The sequence below is a fragment of the Tursiops truncatus genome, chromosome 15 (assembly GCF_011762595.2).
Source record: "Tursiops truncatus isolate mTurTru1 chromosome 15, mTurTru1.mat.Y, whole genome shotgun sequence".
NCBI classification, from domain to species: Eukaryota; Metazoa; Chordata; class Mammalia; order Artiodactyla; family Delphinidae; genus Tursiops; species Tursiops truncatus.
Genome location: NC_047048.1, coordinates 16,561,569 through 16,578,423, shown reverse-complemented (window position 1 = coordinate 16,578,423; position 16,855 = coordinate 16,561,569). Strand labels below are relative to the sequence as shown.

Here is a 16,855-nt window from a genome sequence, read left to right as displayed (position 1 = left end):
GACTTCCCCAAGCCTCGCGGCCCACGGCCAACCCATCACCACGTCCTTTGCTTCTGCCTCCAACATCCCCTTCTACCACCTCGCTCCACGGCCACTGCCACGTCTTCAGCTAGCCCACCACGTCTCCTGTGGACCTCTCTGGGAGCCGCCTCACGGATCCCACCTCAGGGCCCTTGCCTACGTTGCTCCTAAAGCCTGGAGCGCCATGTGCAACTCACCTACTGGGCGCAGACAGACCGGCCCCTCTCAGCCTCCTGTTTACTGCCTCCTAAAGCTGCCCTACTTTTCTGCCTCCATCCACTGCCCCCTTAGGTCTTGGCCTCTCTTCTTATTACAAAATCATTCAGATTTGCAAACACTTGAGAGACACGTATCACACACCTCTGTATCCAACCCTGCTTAATACGAACAAGACATTACACATATCATGGAGGCCCTTCCTGAACTCCTTCCCAGGTATCCTCCCCCTCTGGCCCATGGTAGCCACCCTCCAGAGTTTGATATTCCTCATTCCTTTGCCTATCTTCTTTTTTCTTTTCTTTTTCTTTTTTTTGGCCGTGACTCACGGCTTGTGGGATCTTAGCTCCCTGACCAGGGATGGAACACATGGCCCACGGCAGTGAAAGCGCAGAGTCGCAACCACTGGACTGACTGGGAATTCCGTCCTTTGCCTATCTTACTATCCTTGCATATATGTGTATCCCTGGACAACATGTACAGGTTTTTCATGTATTTAGGTTTATATAAATAAAACACTTGCTTTCCTTTTCTCACTCCACCTTCTGCTGGTGATATTTATCGGAGGTGACATGTTGCTCCAGTCCACTGATCTTTCTCTGCTGGTGGGTCTCCACGGTGTCACTGGACTGCAGGCCCTCCGTCCACTCTCCCAGTGACGGTGTCGGCTGTGTCCCGCTGTCAGCCATTACAGTTTGCCCTGAGCCCCCTGGACCTACCCCTTAGCCCACGTGCTGCTTTGTCCAGGTTTACACCCAGGGATATGCTAGGCAAAGGGACACACCATCTTCAGCTTGACTGATGTCGCTAGGTTATTCTCAGGGTGGTGGCACCAACATGACCTTGTTGGTAAACTGTTTCTGTCCCTCAGCCCAGGCATAAAGGTGCCTCTGCCCTTTTCTATTTCCTCCCAATAAAATGACTTGGACTTCCCTGGTGGTCCAGTGGTTAGGACTCCGCGCTTCCACTGCAGGGGGCATGGGTTCGATCCCTGGTTGGGGAACTAAGATCCCACATGCCACACATCGGCCAAAAAAAACCAAAAAAAAAGACCATGCCACCTGTTGATGTCCAGCTTGTCCAAACACTTCCCCAGACCTCCCTCCCCCACTTCTCCAACAGGCCTCTCACAACCTCCCCGCCTGGCGCGGCTCCTAATACAACACCCAGAGCAAGGGTGCTGGCAGCAATGACTCTGGACGCCAACAGGCCCAGATCTCAGCCCAGATTTGCCACTGAAAATCACTTTTCCTCTCTGAGCCTGTGTTTCCTCACCTGCAAAATGGGGATACGCACAGTAACTGACAACAGGGGCGTGACAATGATGAAATAAGCACGGAAATGTGGCAGGCGCTATATAGAGGAGCTGTTGCTATTACCTTTGGAGGCCAGAGGACACCAACAACTTTGCATCCCGCTCAGGACTACTCTAGTTGTATGTGACAGAAACCCCAAATCAAGCTGGTTGAAGAAAACTGGTCATTTATTGGCCCAAGTAACCAGAGTCTGAGGGGATATCTCGCTTCAGGTGTGACTAGATCCAGGCATTCTGACACCACCAGGAAGCCAGCCCTGCCCACCTCCAGGCCTTCTCTCTTCCATACTGGCTTCATTCTTGGGATGCTCTCCAGGTGGGGGCTCCAGGACCACATTCTCCCAGCTTCACAACTGCCATGAACAAAAAGCTTCTCCTGGGCTTCCCTGGTGGCGCAGTGGTTGAGAGTCCGCCTGCCGATGCAGGGGACACGGGTTCGTGCCCCGGTCCGGGAAGATCCCACATGCCGCGGAGCGGCTGGGCCCGTGAGCCATGGCCGCTGAGCCTGCGCGTCCGGAGCCTGTGCTCCGCAACGGGAGAGGCCACAACAGTGAGAGGCTCGCGTACCGCAAAAAAAAAAAAAAAAGCTTCTCCCTCCTGACACTTCCTGCTCATGTCCAGCGCTGGGCCTCACTCTGGCCAGGTTGTCACACGCCCGCACGGGGGTCAGTCCCAACGACCAGGGTATCCACCAGACCCTCGTACTCAGAGGGGGGGGTCTTGGAGCAGCAGCAGTAGAACCACTTGGGAGCTCGTTAGGAATGCAGAGTCTCAGGCTACATCCCAGATGGACTGAATCAGAATCTGCATTTTCGCAAAACCCCCAGGTAAGTCATCTCTAAGTCAAGTCTGAAGAGGACTGTGCTGCCCGTTAACTTTTTCAGTTGCTTAGACAATTTTTAAAGTTCTGTTTTATTAAGAACCACAAAAAGTAAGAATTAAGAAAGCCATTTGAGGGACTTCCCTGGTGGCACTGTGGTTAAAAATCTGCCTGCCAATGCAGGGGACACAAGTTCAAGCCCTGGTCTGGGAGGATCCCACATGCCACGGAGCAACCGGGCCTGTGAGCCACAACTACTGAGCCTGCGCTCTAGAGCCGATGCTCCGCAATGAGAAGCCACCGCAATGAGTAACCCCTGCTTTCTGCAACTAGAGAAAGCCCGTGCACAGCAACAAAGACTCAATGCAGCCAAAAACTAATTAATTTTTTTTAAAAAAGCAAGCCCTTTGAGGTCATCAAGTCCACCCCCTTGTTTTAAAGATGGAGAAACCAGGGGCCGGTGGGGAAGGGTATTGCTCTAGACGCCCACCCAGCGCTTCCCCACGCCCTGTTCTCCCATCACCTCGGCCATCGTCTGCCACTTCCAAGGACTAACTCATGAGGACATGCACCTGAGCCCCAGGAGTGCCAGCTGGGCTCAGAACTGCCTCACTCAGAAGGTGACGTGTCCCAGGCTTCGTTCAGTCACTCACACATACCTGGTCAGGACCCTCGGGAGCACAGAGGGCCTGCAAGGATGGAGACCCACAAACACACACATACACACACACACACACACACACGTGCGCGCACACACACGCGCGCACACACACACACACACACTCAGGACCTCGGACACAGCCCACCCTCACCCTGACTCCGACCCACTGGGCCCCCCAAAGCTAAGAGCACTACAGACCACAGCAGCCTTTATTCTGTTACAGAGCAGGGCTGGGGCCAGGGTGGCTTGTTCTCAGGCTGCATCAGAAGGTGCAGGGTACTGGGGCCACACGGACGGGACCCCGAAGTGACAATAAGTTAGGGGGAAAGTTCTCAGGCTGTCGTCAGGCTGGAGGCGGGGCGGGATGCCGAGTGGGGGCCCACAGAGCCGCTGCCGGCTGCTCAGCTCAGCACTCCCAGGCAAGGCTGGCTCCAGACCCCACGCGGCCTCCCACTGAAACACAGCGGGCCAGGGACAGAGGGAGGGGCACAGGGTCAGGAGGTCGGGGGCGGCCACAGGGGCCCCAGACTCAGAGAGGAGAGGGCGGGGAGGGCCCGCAGGCCCGGGGCAGGGCCGGGCAGGGCCGGGCCGGGCGGGCCTCTCACCGGGCCTTCAGTGGATCTGCAGATTCTCGTAATCTGGAGCTTCCTCACCCTCCACCTCCTGGGAACTCCGGCTGGCTGCGAGGGAAGGGAGGTTGGTCTTCAGCTGACAGGCCATCCCGCTCTCCTCCAAGGCAGCTCCCCCAGTGTCTGCCCTACCTCCCCCAACACACACCAGGCTCGGTCCTTGCCACGGGCGGCAGCTCCTGGGACACGTTCACGTACTCCCGGCTCCCATCTGTGGGGACAGGTCAGAAGGAGGGACGGCCATACCGAAAGGGGGGCAGGCCACACTGAGGGTGAGAGAGGAGGACACCCAGGCAGAGGGTGAGGAAGCCAGAGAGGGGGCGGTGGGCACCCTCAAGGCCGGAATGAGAGTGAGGATGGGGTGGGGGGGTGCGAGAGTGAGGAGGGAAGGCAGACCCCAGCCACTCACCCAGAGACGCATCCGCGCTCTCCTCACTCTCAGGGACATTCACGTAATCTTCCCCCGACTCCACTGCAGGAAAAGCATTGGCGCCCACGCACTGTTACCCAGACCCCCCGAGGCAGACACCCAGAGGCTCCCAACCGCAGCCCCCAAAGACTTTTGACATAACCAGCCCGAGACTCCTACACGCAGACCCCCAGAGACCATCCCCACTGTCAGCCCCAGAGGGAGGCAGGGAGGGCGGTCCGGACCTGCCACGCGGGTGGCGATGGAGAGAAGTAGGACGACTTGACCAGAATTGATTAGGGGAAACGGAATTGTGGGAGGAGAGACAGCAGACCCCAGCGTGTCCCCCAGGCCAGGGAGCAGGGACGGGGAGCGGCTCGGGGTGGTGGGGCTGGGCGACACGTGTGCGGAAGGAAACAACACGCGGGGCTGGGCCGAGTCAGAGGCGCCATCAGCCCCGCTGGCCCCTCCTCCTCAGCCAGGCCTGCCCTGACCCCCCTCTCCTGTCCTTGTCCCTTCCTAGCGCCTAGCGCCATTGACGACATCTTATTCTTTCATGTGTTGACTTATTTCTCCCTGAGGATGTGGACAAGGCAGGCTTCGGAGTCAGACTGCCCAGGTTCAAGTCCAGCTCCAGCATTAACTAACTGTGCAACCTCAGGCAAGCTACCTAACCGCTCTGGGCCTCAGTTTTCTCATCTGTAAAATAGGGTGAGGAACGGTACCCACCACACAGGGGTGTTGTGAAAACGGTGAATTAAAATAAGGCCTGTCATACCGTCAGTGCCGCCAAGTTTCTGTTAAATAAACAAATCTTTGTACAGATGGGACAAGTGTGGGGCAGGAGGGGAAGGGACAGGCTCAAAAGCCCCTGGGAATTGTGACGTTTAATATTAATAAGTTAATACACATAAAACTCTTAGTAGGGCATGTAGTAGGCCTTCAATAATGTCAGTTGTTTTAATCACAACTCTGCCTCATTAGATGTGATTATATCAGGGGCACCCAGTAAATATGACGGATGACTGAATGAGTGAATGAATGAATGAAAATAAGCACTTGGACAGATGGTCTGGGGCTCAAGAGAGAGGCCGTGAGTTGAGAATCAGGATGGCACATGAAGCCAGGGTGTGGAAGTCAAGACCCAGAGCAAGTGTAGAGAGGAAGGAGAGGAATGGAACACTGAAGATCACAAGACACTTAGAAAAGCCTCCAACAGGCAGGACGGAACCAAAACGAAGAGAGAAAAGCAGTCCAAAGGAAACAGAAACAACACAGAAAGCAGACGAAAACTTCCCAAAGAAACCCCCAAAAAGACGACCTATAACCTACTTCTCCTTAGAGATTTACGAGATGATACTGCCTTTGTGAGACAAGATAGGAGGCTATGAAAAAGGAACATTCAGAGATGAAGAAAGGGCTTTTGGACAAGAAAGACAAAAGCATAGACTCAAAAGAAGAATAAAGTCAAGGAAATCTTGCAGACAATAAAAGCAAAAGACAAGGAGGGAAGAGAAGAGAAAAGGTAAGGAAATCAGACGATCGGAGCCGGAAGTGCCCCTATCTGAAGGACAGAAGTGCTAGAAAGAGAGAAGAGAGAAAATGGAGGGGGAGCAAACATCCAGGAGGAGAGGGAAGAGCCGAGGGGCCGCAGCACAGAGGGGCGGGGAGTGGTCAGAAGGCCGACTCACTGGAGAAGGCGCTATCTCGGAGGCCAGGGTTGCTGGACGCAGGAGCTGGTGGGACGGCGGCGCCAGTGGCCGGGACGTTGTCAGGAAGCACGACCCTGAGGGGAGCCAAGGAGCGGGTGAGCAAGGAGCCCCGGCCTCAGCTCCCACCTCCCGCCTGGCCACTCACAAGTAGCCCTCGGGATAGTCTTCCTCATCCTCATCTTCGTCCGCATCCTCACAGACTGCCTCTGGGGTGGGTAACGACACAGGGTCAGCGGAGCCCAGGACAGGCCCCAGCCTCCTCCCAGCCAGGGCCGCCGGGGCCCCTGACGCACCCTCGTTCTCATAGCTGGCCACACTGTTGGCTGCAGAGAGAGCAGGAGAGGGAGACTGAGCTAGCTCGGAGGGGCCTGTCCTCTGCCTGGCCCCAGCCCCACGGGCCCGGCTCCACGCTTACCACCATCTGAGTCCTGCTGGGAAGACGGCATGCGGGGGGAGCCTCCGGGGGCCTGTGGGGATCGCCTGGGAATCAAAGGTCAGAGGGCAGGCTGGGGTGGGGCTCTGGGGCAAGAGGGATTGCAACAGGGAAAGAGGCCCCCAATCCAAGCAGGTGAGGGGGTAAAAAGGGGGATTTGGAGGGGAAGCGGCCACTTACGGGATGCGGAGCAGGTCTGGCTGGCTCTGGAGCAGGTAGGTCACAGGCGGGTAGGAAGTGGCTGGTGGCCAGGAGGCGGCTGTGGCTGAGAAGACAGGACCAAGCTGAAGGAATGACTCCAAAGCTCACGCCCCTACCCTGGACGAGGCCTCGAAGGGCAGACTAACCCACGACACCCCTGTGCCCTGGACAGGCCTGGTGGGGGGGGCACCCATCTCCCTCCCCACCCCCAGCTCAGGTCAAGGCCATGTGGGCAGCCACAGGGGGAAACTGAACAAAGGCACACACTCTCCCACCCACGCCAGGAGATGCTCCCCCCGCGTCCAAGGAAGGTGACCCTCCATGTACTCACGAGGCGGTTTGATCACGATGCTACTTGGGGTCAAACTAGCAGGAGAGACACAGTTTGGGTAAACAGCTGGGAGAGGCCCCAGACCCCATCTCAGTCCCCTGGGGCCCAGCCCTGCATGGGGTATTGAGGGAGACACCCAGGGCGGACGGGGCAGACTCACCCATCGGAGGCAGCAGTGTCATATGAGCCTGGGGAAGAGAGGGCCCGTGAGGCAGGAAAAGGGGGTGACGAGGGCAGTGGGTGATGGAGTACGGGGCTCTCAGCAACTCGAAAGAGTTAAAGAGGGACAAAGCAGTTGGGGCGTGGGGTGAGGATCCCTGTCGGTGTGTCTGAGCACCCGGACACCCCACCAGTACCCACTCACCTGGCAGCTCTCGGCAATGCACACACAATGCCATCAGCAGCACAGCCAAGAGAGGCAGCAGCAGGAGGCCCAGCACAAAGAGGACCGGGCTGACTGCCTCCATCTGCAGGGGAGAGCGTGGACCGGGCCTAGCTGCTCGCCGCACACCCCTTGGGGACAGAGCAGCAGCGGGGCAAGGGCCAGGCCACAAAGGGTACAGGGGCTGAGCGGGCACAAGGCTGGGAGCCTGGTGGGGGGCAGCTGCGCCCTCCTCGGGGGCTCCCTGGGTCTCCTCCCCTCAGCGGGCGTCAGCGCAGGCTCTGGAAGACCCTTGAACCCAGGGCGGTCAGGCCCTGACCTGGAGTCTGGCGCCAGCCACCCCTACACAGACCCTGTGCCCCAGCCCTACCTGCCCCGGGACTCTGCGCCTGCCTCTCCTCAGTGCCTGCCTGCCTGTGGCAGGAAGCTGTGGTGAGCGCCGGGTGAGGGCAGGAAATCATCAGGGCTCAGCTGGCTGCACCCTCCCCCTTCCCACCCCCACCCAGCCAGTGGGGAGGGGGAGGAGGCGGCCTCAGGAGCCGGCCTGGGCCCTCAGGAAGGGTCTGCTGGTCCCCGGGACAAGGGGCAGCTCAGACCAATGGGAGGAGGAAAAGATACTTGCAGGCCAGCCAGCTGCTGTGCCCTCCTCAGCGCGGCTCAAGGAGGCGGCAGGGAGGGAGGCCCTGACACCAGGAATTCTGAGGGGCCCAGGGCGTGCCCACCCCACCTCACCCTGGCCGGCCTGCCAAGAAGGGCGGGCTCTCGGGGAGACATGGGCGTAAGCGACTCCCGGTCACACCGAGCCAGCTCACTCCACCCCCTCATTCACTGGCCCAGAAGGGCAGGGATTTGCCCAAGGGCCCGCAGGAGTGACCCAACAGCCCCTGGGAACCTGGGACTAGAGAGGGGGCGTCCCCTGCAATCCAGGGGTCACTAGCACCCAGAGAGACTCCAGCAGGCACTTGGGGTCTGGCTACAAACTTTATTCAGTTACAAATAGCACCGAGCCCCTGGGGCTGCTCCAGTGGCAGGGGATCCCCCTCCCGGACCCCCAGAATCCCCTCTTGGCCACCTGTGTAGTGTGTAGGAGCTGGACCATGGCCCAAGGCCCCTCCTAGAAAATGGGCCAGCCGAGGATTTGGGCCCAGGCACCTCCTGGGGTGGGCCCAGGGCCAGCTGTGGTAGATGTGCAGGTAGCAAGCGGCAACCCCTCAGATGAGCACACTGGACACGGGGACCCGGGTGGAGCGTCCTCTCTGGGGCACCACAATGCGGTCATCAGCCGGCCCGGCCTCATGCAACAGACCTGTCGGGGAGGGATCAGAGCCAGGGCTGGATGGACAGACAGACACAGGGTCAGGGAGGGGACAAACAGGCACTAGCAAATGGATGGGGCAGCAGAGCCACACAGTGGGGCATCAGCTCGTGGGACAGGGAGACCCGAGACCGAGGGAGGGGAGGGCTGTGGACTGAGGGCTGCCAGGGACATGGGGCTGGGTGGGCGGATGGATGGACAAGCAGGCAGCATCATGAAGTTAGGCAAGGAGCTGTGGACGGACAGCGGGGAGGCCCGACCGACCCTGCACGTGCAGCTGGGCCCGCCGGCGGTCGCCCTCAATGAAGATGGCAGCGCCCAGGAAGGCCGCGCCGCCCAGCGCCCCCATGAAGGCGCAGAGCATGAGCGAGAACTGCAGGGCCCGGAACTCAGACAAGAAGGAGGGGGGCCAGCCCTGGCGGAGGCGGTCGGAGATCTGCAGGTAGACAAGGAAAGAAAAGTCAGGAGAATGGAGAGGAAGCCCCTGAACTCCAGGAGAATGAAGAAGACTTAGGCCTGGACCTTACCGGTAGAAATCTGACAAGACAAAATCGTGCCCACCCAGCTGAGCCTCCGAGGTGAAGGGTGCCTGGCACAGGGGACTCGGATGCCTCACTAGGGTGAGACCCTCTAATCTGGCCTGTGCTCAGGCCACTGGCCGCCAGCCGGTACTGGGAATGTGGGGTCCCCCGAGCCCCATCCCAGGCCCAGCCAAGGGACCGTGCTCACCAAGCCAATCAGGTAGGGGCTCCCAGCGTCACCCAACAGGTGGGACAGCACGATCTGAAAGGCTTCAGCAGTGGAGCGGCGTGTGGGGATCACCACGTACTGGGAGGAAAGAGGGGCAGGAGACAGGGCCAAGGCTCAGCCTAGGCTAAGGTCACGTGAACCCCAGCTCAGAGGTGTGGCTGGGGTGAAGGGCAGGGCGGGCCCGGGCTACAGGCCCACCTGGGGTTGGACTCTGAAGTCAGTCCAGGGCTGGGTTTTGAAGAAGGGGTGAAGGTCACAGTTCAAGGCAAGTGAGGTCCCCTGCCCCAACTCCCTGCTCCCATCAGCCTCTGGGATAACCCTGGGCCACCTACTCACCAGCAGAATGTCAGCCACAATGGCCCAGTTCATGGACAGCAGTGTCTCTCCAATAAAAATGAAAATCTGGGGGATGGGAGGTAGGCGGTGAAGGAGGGGGAACAGGGGTGGGGTGTTGGTCTCATCACAAGAAGAGCAAACACATGGAGGGTTCACTAGGTACCAGGCCCATCTATTAACTCATTTAACCCTCACAACACCCCTAGGAGACAGTTGCTACTTTTATTCCCACTTTACAGAAGATGAAACTGAGCACAGAGAGGTTTAGTCACTTGCCCAATGTCACACAGCTAAGAATGGCCAGAGCTGAGATTCAAACCCAGGCATTCCCACTCCAGAGTTGGCTCTGACCCTAGTCCTGCCCCACTGCACCATTCCTCCAACCTGGACCCAGAACACCCCCTTAGACACCTGCTGGCTACTCACATAGGTGGCCACGATGCTACCACGGGCACAGGCGAGGGACAGGAAGAGGAAGGGTGAAGAGCCCAGGAGGCCAGCAGCACAAACCAGCGGGTCAGCCCGGGGGTTGGAGCGGCGGAGTCGGCGGCTGATCTCCACGCCCAGGCCCACACCCAGGACCCCGGTGAGGCAGGTGATGAGCCCAAAGATGAGGCTGGGGGGAAGGGGAGGGGCAAGGGGGCTAGTCTCACCCCCATGGCCCAGAGAGAACGATCGTCCATCCCGGCCACCCTCACAACCCAGGTCTATCCAGGCACAGCACCCCATGGTTCACAAGAGGAAGGCACCTATTCCCAGACTAGGAAACTGAGACTCTGGGAGAGGAAGTAGCTTGTGGAGTCAGGATTCACACTCTCCTTGCCTGAGTCTGAATCACAGACTCTCTCCACTTCATCCCCTGCCACCTGCAGGGCTACCCAGACCAGACCCCATCTGGGTACCTGTCAGAGGAAGAGCAGGAGTCTCCAGGAAGGCAGGGGGGGGTCTCCCCCAAGACCACACGGGAACGCAGCAAGAAAGCAGGAGCCCAAAGAGCCAGGGAGCCCGTGACAAAGGCCACAGCAGTGAAACCAAGGGAAGACAGGATGAAACTAGGACTGCAGACAATTAGGAGGGAGGAAGTTAGACTCCACTGAGGTATCGGTGTCAGAGACCTCTCTTCTCCTCTCTGGCTTATTTTAATAGTCAGGGCACTGAGTCTGGAGGCTGTACTGGCCTCCAGGATCTGGGCCTGTAATTCAAGCAGTTGCCATAAGGGGGCAGTGGCGACAGAATTCCTGGCCTTAGGGTAGGGCCAGCTGACAGAAAGCAGAACAAAGACCACACCCATGTAAATCTCAAACTAGACCTCAGGGCCTCCCTGGGGGCCTCAGATGTTGGGTTAGGATGGAACTGAACTCACTTTCTTGCCAGAGCCCTCAGATCTTCCCACCACGAGGTGGGGTTCAGGGGTGGTGAGTGTGAGTGGCGCTCCACAGCTCCCCTTGGTGGCTCCCGTACTACCAGGAACAGCAGCACAACAGCCAGCACTCCTAGACCTGGTGTCACCTGGGGAAAGAGTGGGCTTCAAGAAAGGCACAGACGGGGAGACACTCAACCCTGGGGGCTGGGAGAAAGTGAGGGTGTATAAAAGCAACTCAGGCCCCAAGACCTCAAACACCCAGTGAGTGCCTGCTCAAGGAAGCTGAGCCTGCCGTTGAGGGGAGGGGGCGACTGCCACTAGGAAGTGTTTCTGTTTCTGCAAGCCTAACTGCTCCCTCTTTAGCAACAGCACCCTAATTTTCTTTTGGGAAACCACTCCCCCCATTTCTCTCAACCCATGTGGTTCAAATAGGGTGGGGCTTGTAACCCAGACTTTGCCAAGAGTAATGTTAAACCTCCCAGGCCTCAGTGATTGAGTCAGTGCCAGCATGTGACCCGCGTTCATCTAATCAGACACCGCCCAGGGCTACTGCTCAAGGATCCAGGGCGCTGAAGTTTCTAAACGGGAAGATAAACAGGGAAGATAAACACGTGGAGCTTTCACTTGCTTGAGAAGGAAGATAACAGAGGAGAGTAGAGCTGAGAAAAGGATGATCAAATTCCTGTGACACTGCGGGAGTCCTGCATCCAGCTTTACCTGAAGCTCACCCTGGGACTTTCCATTATGAGAGCCAATACAGTCCCATTTGGGGGTTTACAGTCGTACAATGGGCTTCTATCACCTGCAATCACGAGTTTTACCTAGCACATGGCCTCGCAGTGAGGGCAGCTAGGCTGCCTGTAGGCTTGGCAGAGTGAGCACTGCCTTCAAAAGGGGGAGTCAGTGAGTGCGCTGCTAACTTTTCCCCAGGCCGTGACACGACTCACCCGCAGAGCCCAGTGCCAGTCCCCGGCCACATCCTTCACTTTGGAGCCTGCAATGTAACCCAGACCACTGTGGGAAGGGGGTGGGGGAGGAGAAGAGACGGCTGGTCAGTCCCGTTCCAGGCAAGGCCCTTCTGCCTCCCCACCAGGCCCGAGGTCCACTCACCTGCCCACAGGGATGGCAAAGTAGAACACGCTGAGCATCCGACTCCGCTGGTCTGCCACGAAGAGGTCAGCGATGAGGGTGGGCGCGATGGTGGAGTAACTGGCCTCCCCGACCCCCACCAGGCCCCGGGTCAGGAGGAGCAGCCAGAATCGCTGGGGAACGAGATATGGGGCAGGTGGCACCCCGCCCTGCAGCCAGCCTCCCAGCCTCCCTCACCAGCCAGCTCTGGAGAGGTGGCAGGGATGGCAGGAGAGGCCTGGGTTTTAGAACCAAACCAAACTGAGCTTGAATCGTGGCTCCACTACTTACTAGCTGTGACTCTGAGAAAACAACTTAACCTCTCTGAGCCTCAGTTTCCTTATCTGCAAAAGGGGGATAATAACAACTTGTTCCCATACCTATTGTGAGAACTGGACAACAAAAGGTCTGTTCATTACCTTGCACCCAGTAGGTACGAAATAAATCTTTATTTCTATCTTGTCCAAACCACCCAAGACACCCCAACAGTGAATAGTGATCTTAGGCGGGGGGTTATTTGTCTACCAGGGACACCAAAGCTAATAGCAAGGCACAATCACCCAAGGAGAGTGTGTAGTGTCCAGGGCTGAGGAGACAGAGTCCCAGGTCAGAAAGTGAGAACAGCCAGAGGTGATTTCAAAGGAGCAAAGAAGCAACAGCCAGGGAGACAGGATGGAAACCAGAAGAGGGGGTCACAGAAGTTAGAAGAGAGTTTTCGGAAGGAAGAAGTAGGTCAACAGAGCCAGAGGCTCCCAGGAGATCCAGCGAGAACAGGACTAGGAAGTAGGAGCTACAGCTAGCAACCGACAGGGCACTGCTGACTTTGGCAACGGAGGGACGGGGGCAGGTTAGCCAGCAGTGCTCAAGCGGGGAGTGGGAGGAGAGGAAGTGCAGGCAAAATGAGAGCCTCGCCCCAGCTGCTCCTTCACCCAGACTGGAGCTCCCCTCTGTGGAAGTCTGACTAGGAAGAGGAAGACGGACAGAGGGCAGTCCTGGTAAGGTCTTTCCTGTGATAGAGAAATGTGTGTGTTTAGGTGTGCAGTGGAAGGAGGAGATGATGGACAGAAGAAGGTTCTGGAAGAAAAGGGGAGAGGATGGGGTGGGCAGATAACTCAGGCAAACAGGGAACAGAAGACGGCATGGACCAAGGGAACGGCCCAGTCTGCAATGACAAGTTCCCCGGGCCCAGTCTGCAATGACTCCAAAGAGCAGCAGCAAAGACTGATGGGGGAGTCAGGGTTGGGGGGAGGAGAGGGCGGGGGGGAGGGCAGAAGCAGGAGCCAGTGTGGGACCTCACCTCTCTGGGGATGAAGGACGACCCCAGTGTCACCAGGGACCAGAAGGCAATGCCCCCGCACATGAGGTACTTCCGATTGTACCTGTCACCCAGGTAGCCAAACACAGGTGCCAACACCATGTAACTGGAGATGAACACTGGGGGGAAGCAGAGAGTCACAGCCCAGCCCCAGTACCCCTAGCCCACCCCAAACCAGCTCAGGGAGGGCGAAGGGGGGCAGGGATAACTCCCAACCCTGAAACTATCAGAGCTTCCTGCAAGCGGGAGTGGGGGGAGGTAGAAGTTGTCCAGCTCCACCTCCAATGCTCTTCAAATCTTCCATCGTAGAATGGATGGCCCAGCTGACTCATGCCTTCCTCCTACCCTGGTCTGCAACGCACTTATCTGATCTAGCCTCTCCCTACCCCTCCAACTTCATGCTTATCCACTTTCCCTCTCTGTACCCCAATGGCCCAACTGCCAAGTTCAATACCACCTTAAGGCTTTGGGCACCTGCTGTCCTCTCTGGAATTGTCTCTCCTCTCCCCTGAACTCCACAACCTTGGCTCCTTCACCCTCAGCTCAGAAACCTTCCCAACCACCACATATCCAGTCTCTCTCTATCACAGCTACTCTGTCTTCTTTTACATAACAGTTATTTCTATAGAAAATTATCTCATTATTAGTTTAGGTTTTCAGGGACTGTTGCCCCCCTCATGCACAGCAAAATGTTGGCTCCAGGAAGACAGGACTGTATTGGCCATGACTGTGTCTCCATCACTTAACACACTGCCGAGCACAAAACAGGTGCTCAACAAACATGTGTTGAATGAAAACGTGAACAGGTTGCCGAGAAAGACCTGGGGTTTTTTTTGTTCTTTTTTTTTTTTGCTGAGCCACGGGGCATGTGGGATCTTAGTTACAGGACCAGGGATTGAACCCCCGCCCCCTGCATTGGGAGCACAGAGTCTTAATCACTGGACTGCCAGGGAAGGCCCAGACCTATTTCTTCTCTAACTCAACAACTCTTTAGAGATTTGCAGACCTGGACCTATGATCCCATTCTCATTCCATTAAACTTTGGCTTAAATAACTCCAGTTCCTTGGTGGCCTGGAGTGGAGCAAAGAACACTGCAAGACCTGGTTTCAAACGCCTCTTCTGCCTCGAACTTGTTGTGTGACCCTAGGCAAGTCTTAACTCCTCTCCAAGCCTCAGTTTCTTTATAAAAATGTAGATGATACTACCTACTTTCTCTATAAAACAAGAATAATAACTCCTTGGCTGATAAAGGATTAGAAGACAATGGGGGTAAAACGTCTTGCGAAATTCTTTGGATGTTATCAGTACTTCCTCCAGGGCCTGTCACATGGTAGGTGTTCAGAAATGAAGGAAGGAGGGAAGGAAGGACAATAGGACTTGGCCTTGGCTTTGCCTTTCCCATAAATCCCAAAGTTCTGAACAAGTAAAACTCACCTCCTCCCCTTCTAGACACCCTCTTCTGCCATTATTTACTGGGTGCCTACCATTTTCCAATAGTGTACTATGCACTTCACAGACATTATCTCATTTAATCCTCACATCAGCCCTATGAGGTGAGCCGGGGTTATTACTAGTTCCAGCTCACAGACAAGGAAAGTGAGGCTTAGAGAGGTTGAGGGCCTTGCCTACCATCACATTAAGTGAAAAGCTGGTATATAAACCCAGGTCTGTCTTAACTGTTATACAAAACCGACTCCCTCTTTAAATCTCTTTAAATGTGGTGTCCTAATCGAACAGGACAGCCTCAGGGCAGAGCCATGGCCATCTCCTCCCCTAGCTCAGACACCAGACCTCCCAAAAATAAGGCCCCAGGCACGCCAGCGTGTGGTCCCAACTGGGGTAGAACAGAAAGAAGAGGTGCGGTGTGCCCAGGAGGGGCCTCCACTCACCCGTCTGGATAAGGCCAGAGCTACTGTCTCCGATGTCGAAAAACTGCTCAATGTCCGGAAGGACGCCTGGGAAGGAGAAGACTCAGGATGGGCTGGCCGAGGCAGCCCCACCTTCGGGACCCCGCTCCCATCCCCCTTTCTAACTTGCTCCCAGAAGTCAGTACCAGCCACGGTGAAGCGGTCCATGTAGTTCAGGAGGTTGATGTAGCACAGCACGGCCACTATGAGAGCCGAACGGCCCGAAGACAAGCCCGTGATGCGCTGCAGTCCCTCCCGGTCTGGGACTTCGGGATCCTCGGACTTCGGGTTCCCCATGGACCCAGGCAACCCCGGGGTGCCGGGCGCAGGCCCGTCGTCCGTGTCATCCGCCTGGCTGAGGAAGGGCGCGGTGTCGGACCCGGACATGGTCCCGGGGGCCGCGCCCGCCCGCGCTACGGTCCCACCGACGATCCCACCTGCGAGGGGAGGAGGCTGGAGAAAGGAGGATGGAGGGAACCCAGGCGAGGGAAGTGCGCTCGGACACCGAGAGGAGCTTGCCCCGAAGCACAGATCACGGGGGATGGAACCCGGGCTCTATCATGCGTCCCCGCCCCGGCAGACACACCGCGCGGAGGGACGAGTGGAACTCCGGTGAGATCAGAGACAGGAACGGGTTGAGGAGAGTCCGATCCCCCGCCCCCTCCCGGTTGAGGTCACCCCTCACCCCGGGTAGGAGCCCGCCGCATTCGCGGTTGGTCAGCCCCAGCGCCGCACCACCGCCACCGCCATGTTGGCTAAGAGCCGGTCATGTGACACTGGAGGAGGGGCGGGGGCGGTGGACGCCACTGCGGGCCGGCCCCTGACGCGACTACGGAGGCCGCGCGCGCCCCTGCGGTTTGGCCGACGTTCCCGCGTCACGTGACTGTGGCCGGTCGCCACGGTCCTCGGCTGCGTTCCCGCCGTGACAGCCGACCTAAAGGTGTCTGGGTGAGCTGTTACAGTCCCTCCCACTCTGAATCTCGGCTTCCTTATCTGCGACGCTGCTTGGCAGACTTCTTACTGAACGAGATCAAACGAGATAATGGAACCTTAAAAGATTCTGGAAATACAGTAGTACTGTAAATATCTCTAAACGTGCCAACAGACAGTTGTGTTTTTAAAAATTTATTTATATGTATTTTTTGGCTGTGTTGGGTCTTCGTTGCTGCGCGCAGGCTTTCTCTAGTTGCAGCGAGCGGGGGCCCCTGTTCATTGCGGTGCGCGAGCTTCTCATTGCAGTGGCTTCTCTTGTTCAGGAGCACTGGCTCAGTAGTTGTGGCTCGCAGGCTCTAGAACGCAGGCTCAGTAGTTGTGGCGCACGGGCTTAGTTGCTCCATGACATGTGGGATCCTCCCAGACCAGGGATCAAACCCGTGTGCCCTGCATTGGCAGGCAGATTCTTAACCACTGCGCCATCAGGGAAGTCCCAACAGACAGTTCTTACTCTCTTCCCCACGGTGTCCGGTTGGGGCTTCATACGTGCTCAGTAAGTGTTGGATGAATGAATGAATGGTGAACAGTGGCCCCCGTCCCTACCCTTCGGATTCCCCAATCCAGCTGAGCTTTCCCTGCAGACGTTTAAGAAAGTGTCCCCAGACCCCACCGGCCGC

At 57.3% G+C, this 16,855-nt stretch overlaps 2 protein-coding genes across 23 annotated transcripts; both read right to left on the bottom strand.

Moving 5' to 3' along the window:
- Positions 1-1,702: 1,702 nt before the first annotated feature.
- Positions 1,703-7,948, bottom strand: LAT (linker for activation of T cells). Of its 16 annotated transcripts, none has more exons than XM_073792175.1 (11): positions 7,113-7,948; positions 6,909-6,936; positions 6,749-6,783; positions 6,397-6,481; positions 6,199-6,263; positions 5,929-6,106; positions 5,763-5,857; positions 4,072-4,134; positions 3,795-3,873; positions 3,639-3,713; positions 1,703-2,072 (listed from the first exon to the last, which is right to left on the bottom strand). In XM_073792175.1, the coding sequence occupies exons 1-10, from the start codon at positions 7,213-7,215 to the stop codon at positions 3,683-3,685; spliced, it is 762 nt and encodes a 253-aa protein (XP_073648276.1). In that variant the 5' UTR covers positions 7,216-7,948; the 3' UTR covers positions 1,703-2,072; positions 3,639-3,682. The 16 variants fall into 16 exon arrangements, with proteins under 16 accessions (XP_073648276.1, XP_033695275.1, XP_033695268.1 ...); XM_033839384.2 differs by having other exon boundaries at positions 1,703-1,965; XM_033839377.2 differs by having other exon boundaries at positions 3,811-3,873.
- A 150-nt stretch (positions 7,949-8,098) lies between these two features.
- Positions 8,099-16,074, bottom strand: SPNS1 (SPNS lysolipid transporter 1, lysophospholipid). 7 transcript variants are annotated; one of them, XM_033839372.2, is made up of 13 exons: positions 15,931-16,074; positions 15,392-15,596; positions 15,228-15,293; positions 13,320-13,456; positions 12,005-12,156; positions 11,842-11,908; positions 10,895-11,040; positions 10,434-10,589; positions 9,958-10,147; positions 9,532-9,597; positions 9,175-9,273; positions 8,710-8,881; positions 8,099-8,436 (listed from the first exon to the last, which is right to left on the bottom strand). In XM_033839372.2, the coding sequence occupies exons 2-13, from the start codon at positions 15,540-15,542 to the stop codon at positions 8,342-8,344; spliced, it is 1,497 nt and encodes a 498-aa protein (XP_033695263.1). In that variant the 5' UTR covers positions 15,543-15,596; positions 15,931-16,074; the 3' UTR covers positions 8,099-8,341. The 7 variants fall into 7 exon arrangements, with proteins under 7 accessions (XP_033695263.1, XP_033695257.1, XP_033695261.1 ...); XM_033839366.2 differs by having other exon boundaries at positions 15,392-15,682; positions 15,931-16,040; XM_033839370.2 differs by having other exon boundaries at positions 15,832-15,975.
- Between the last annotated feature and the right edge of the window lie 781 nt (positions 16,075-16,855).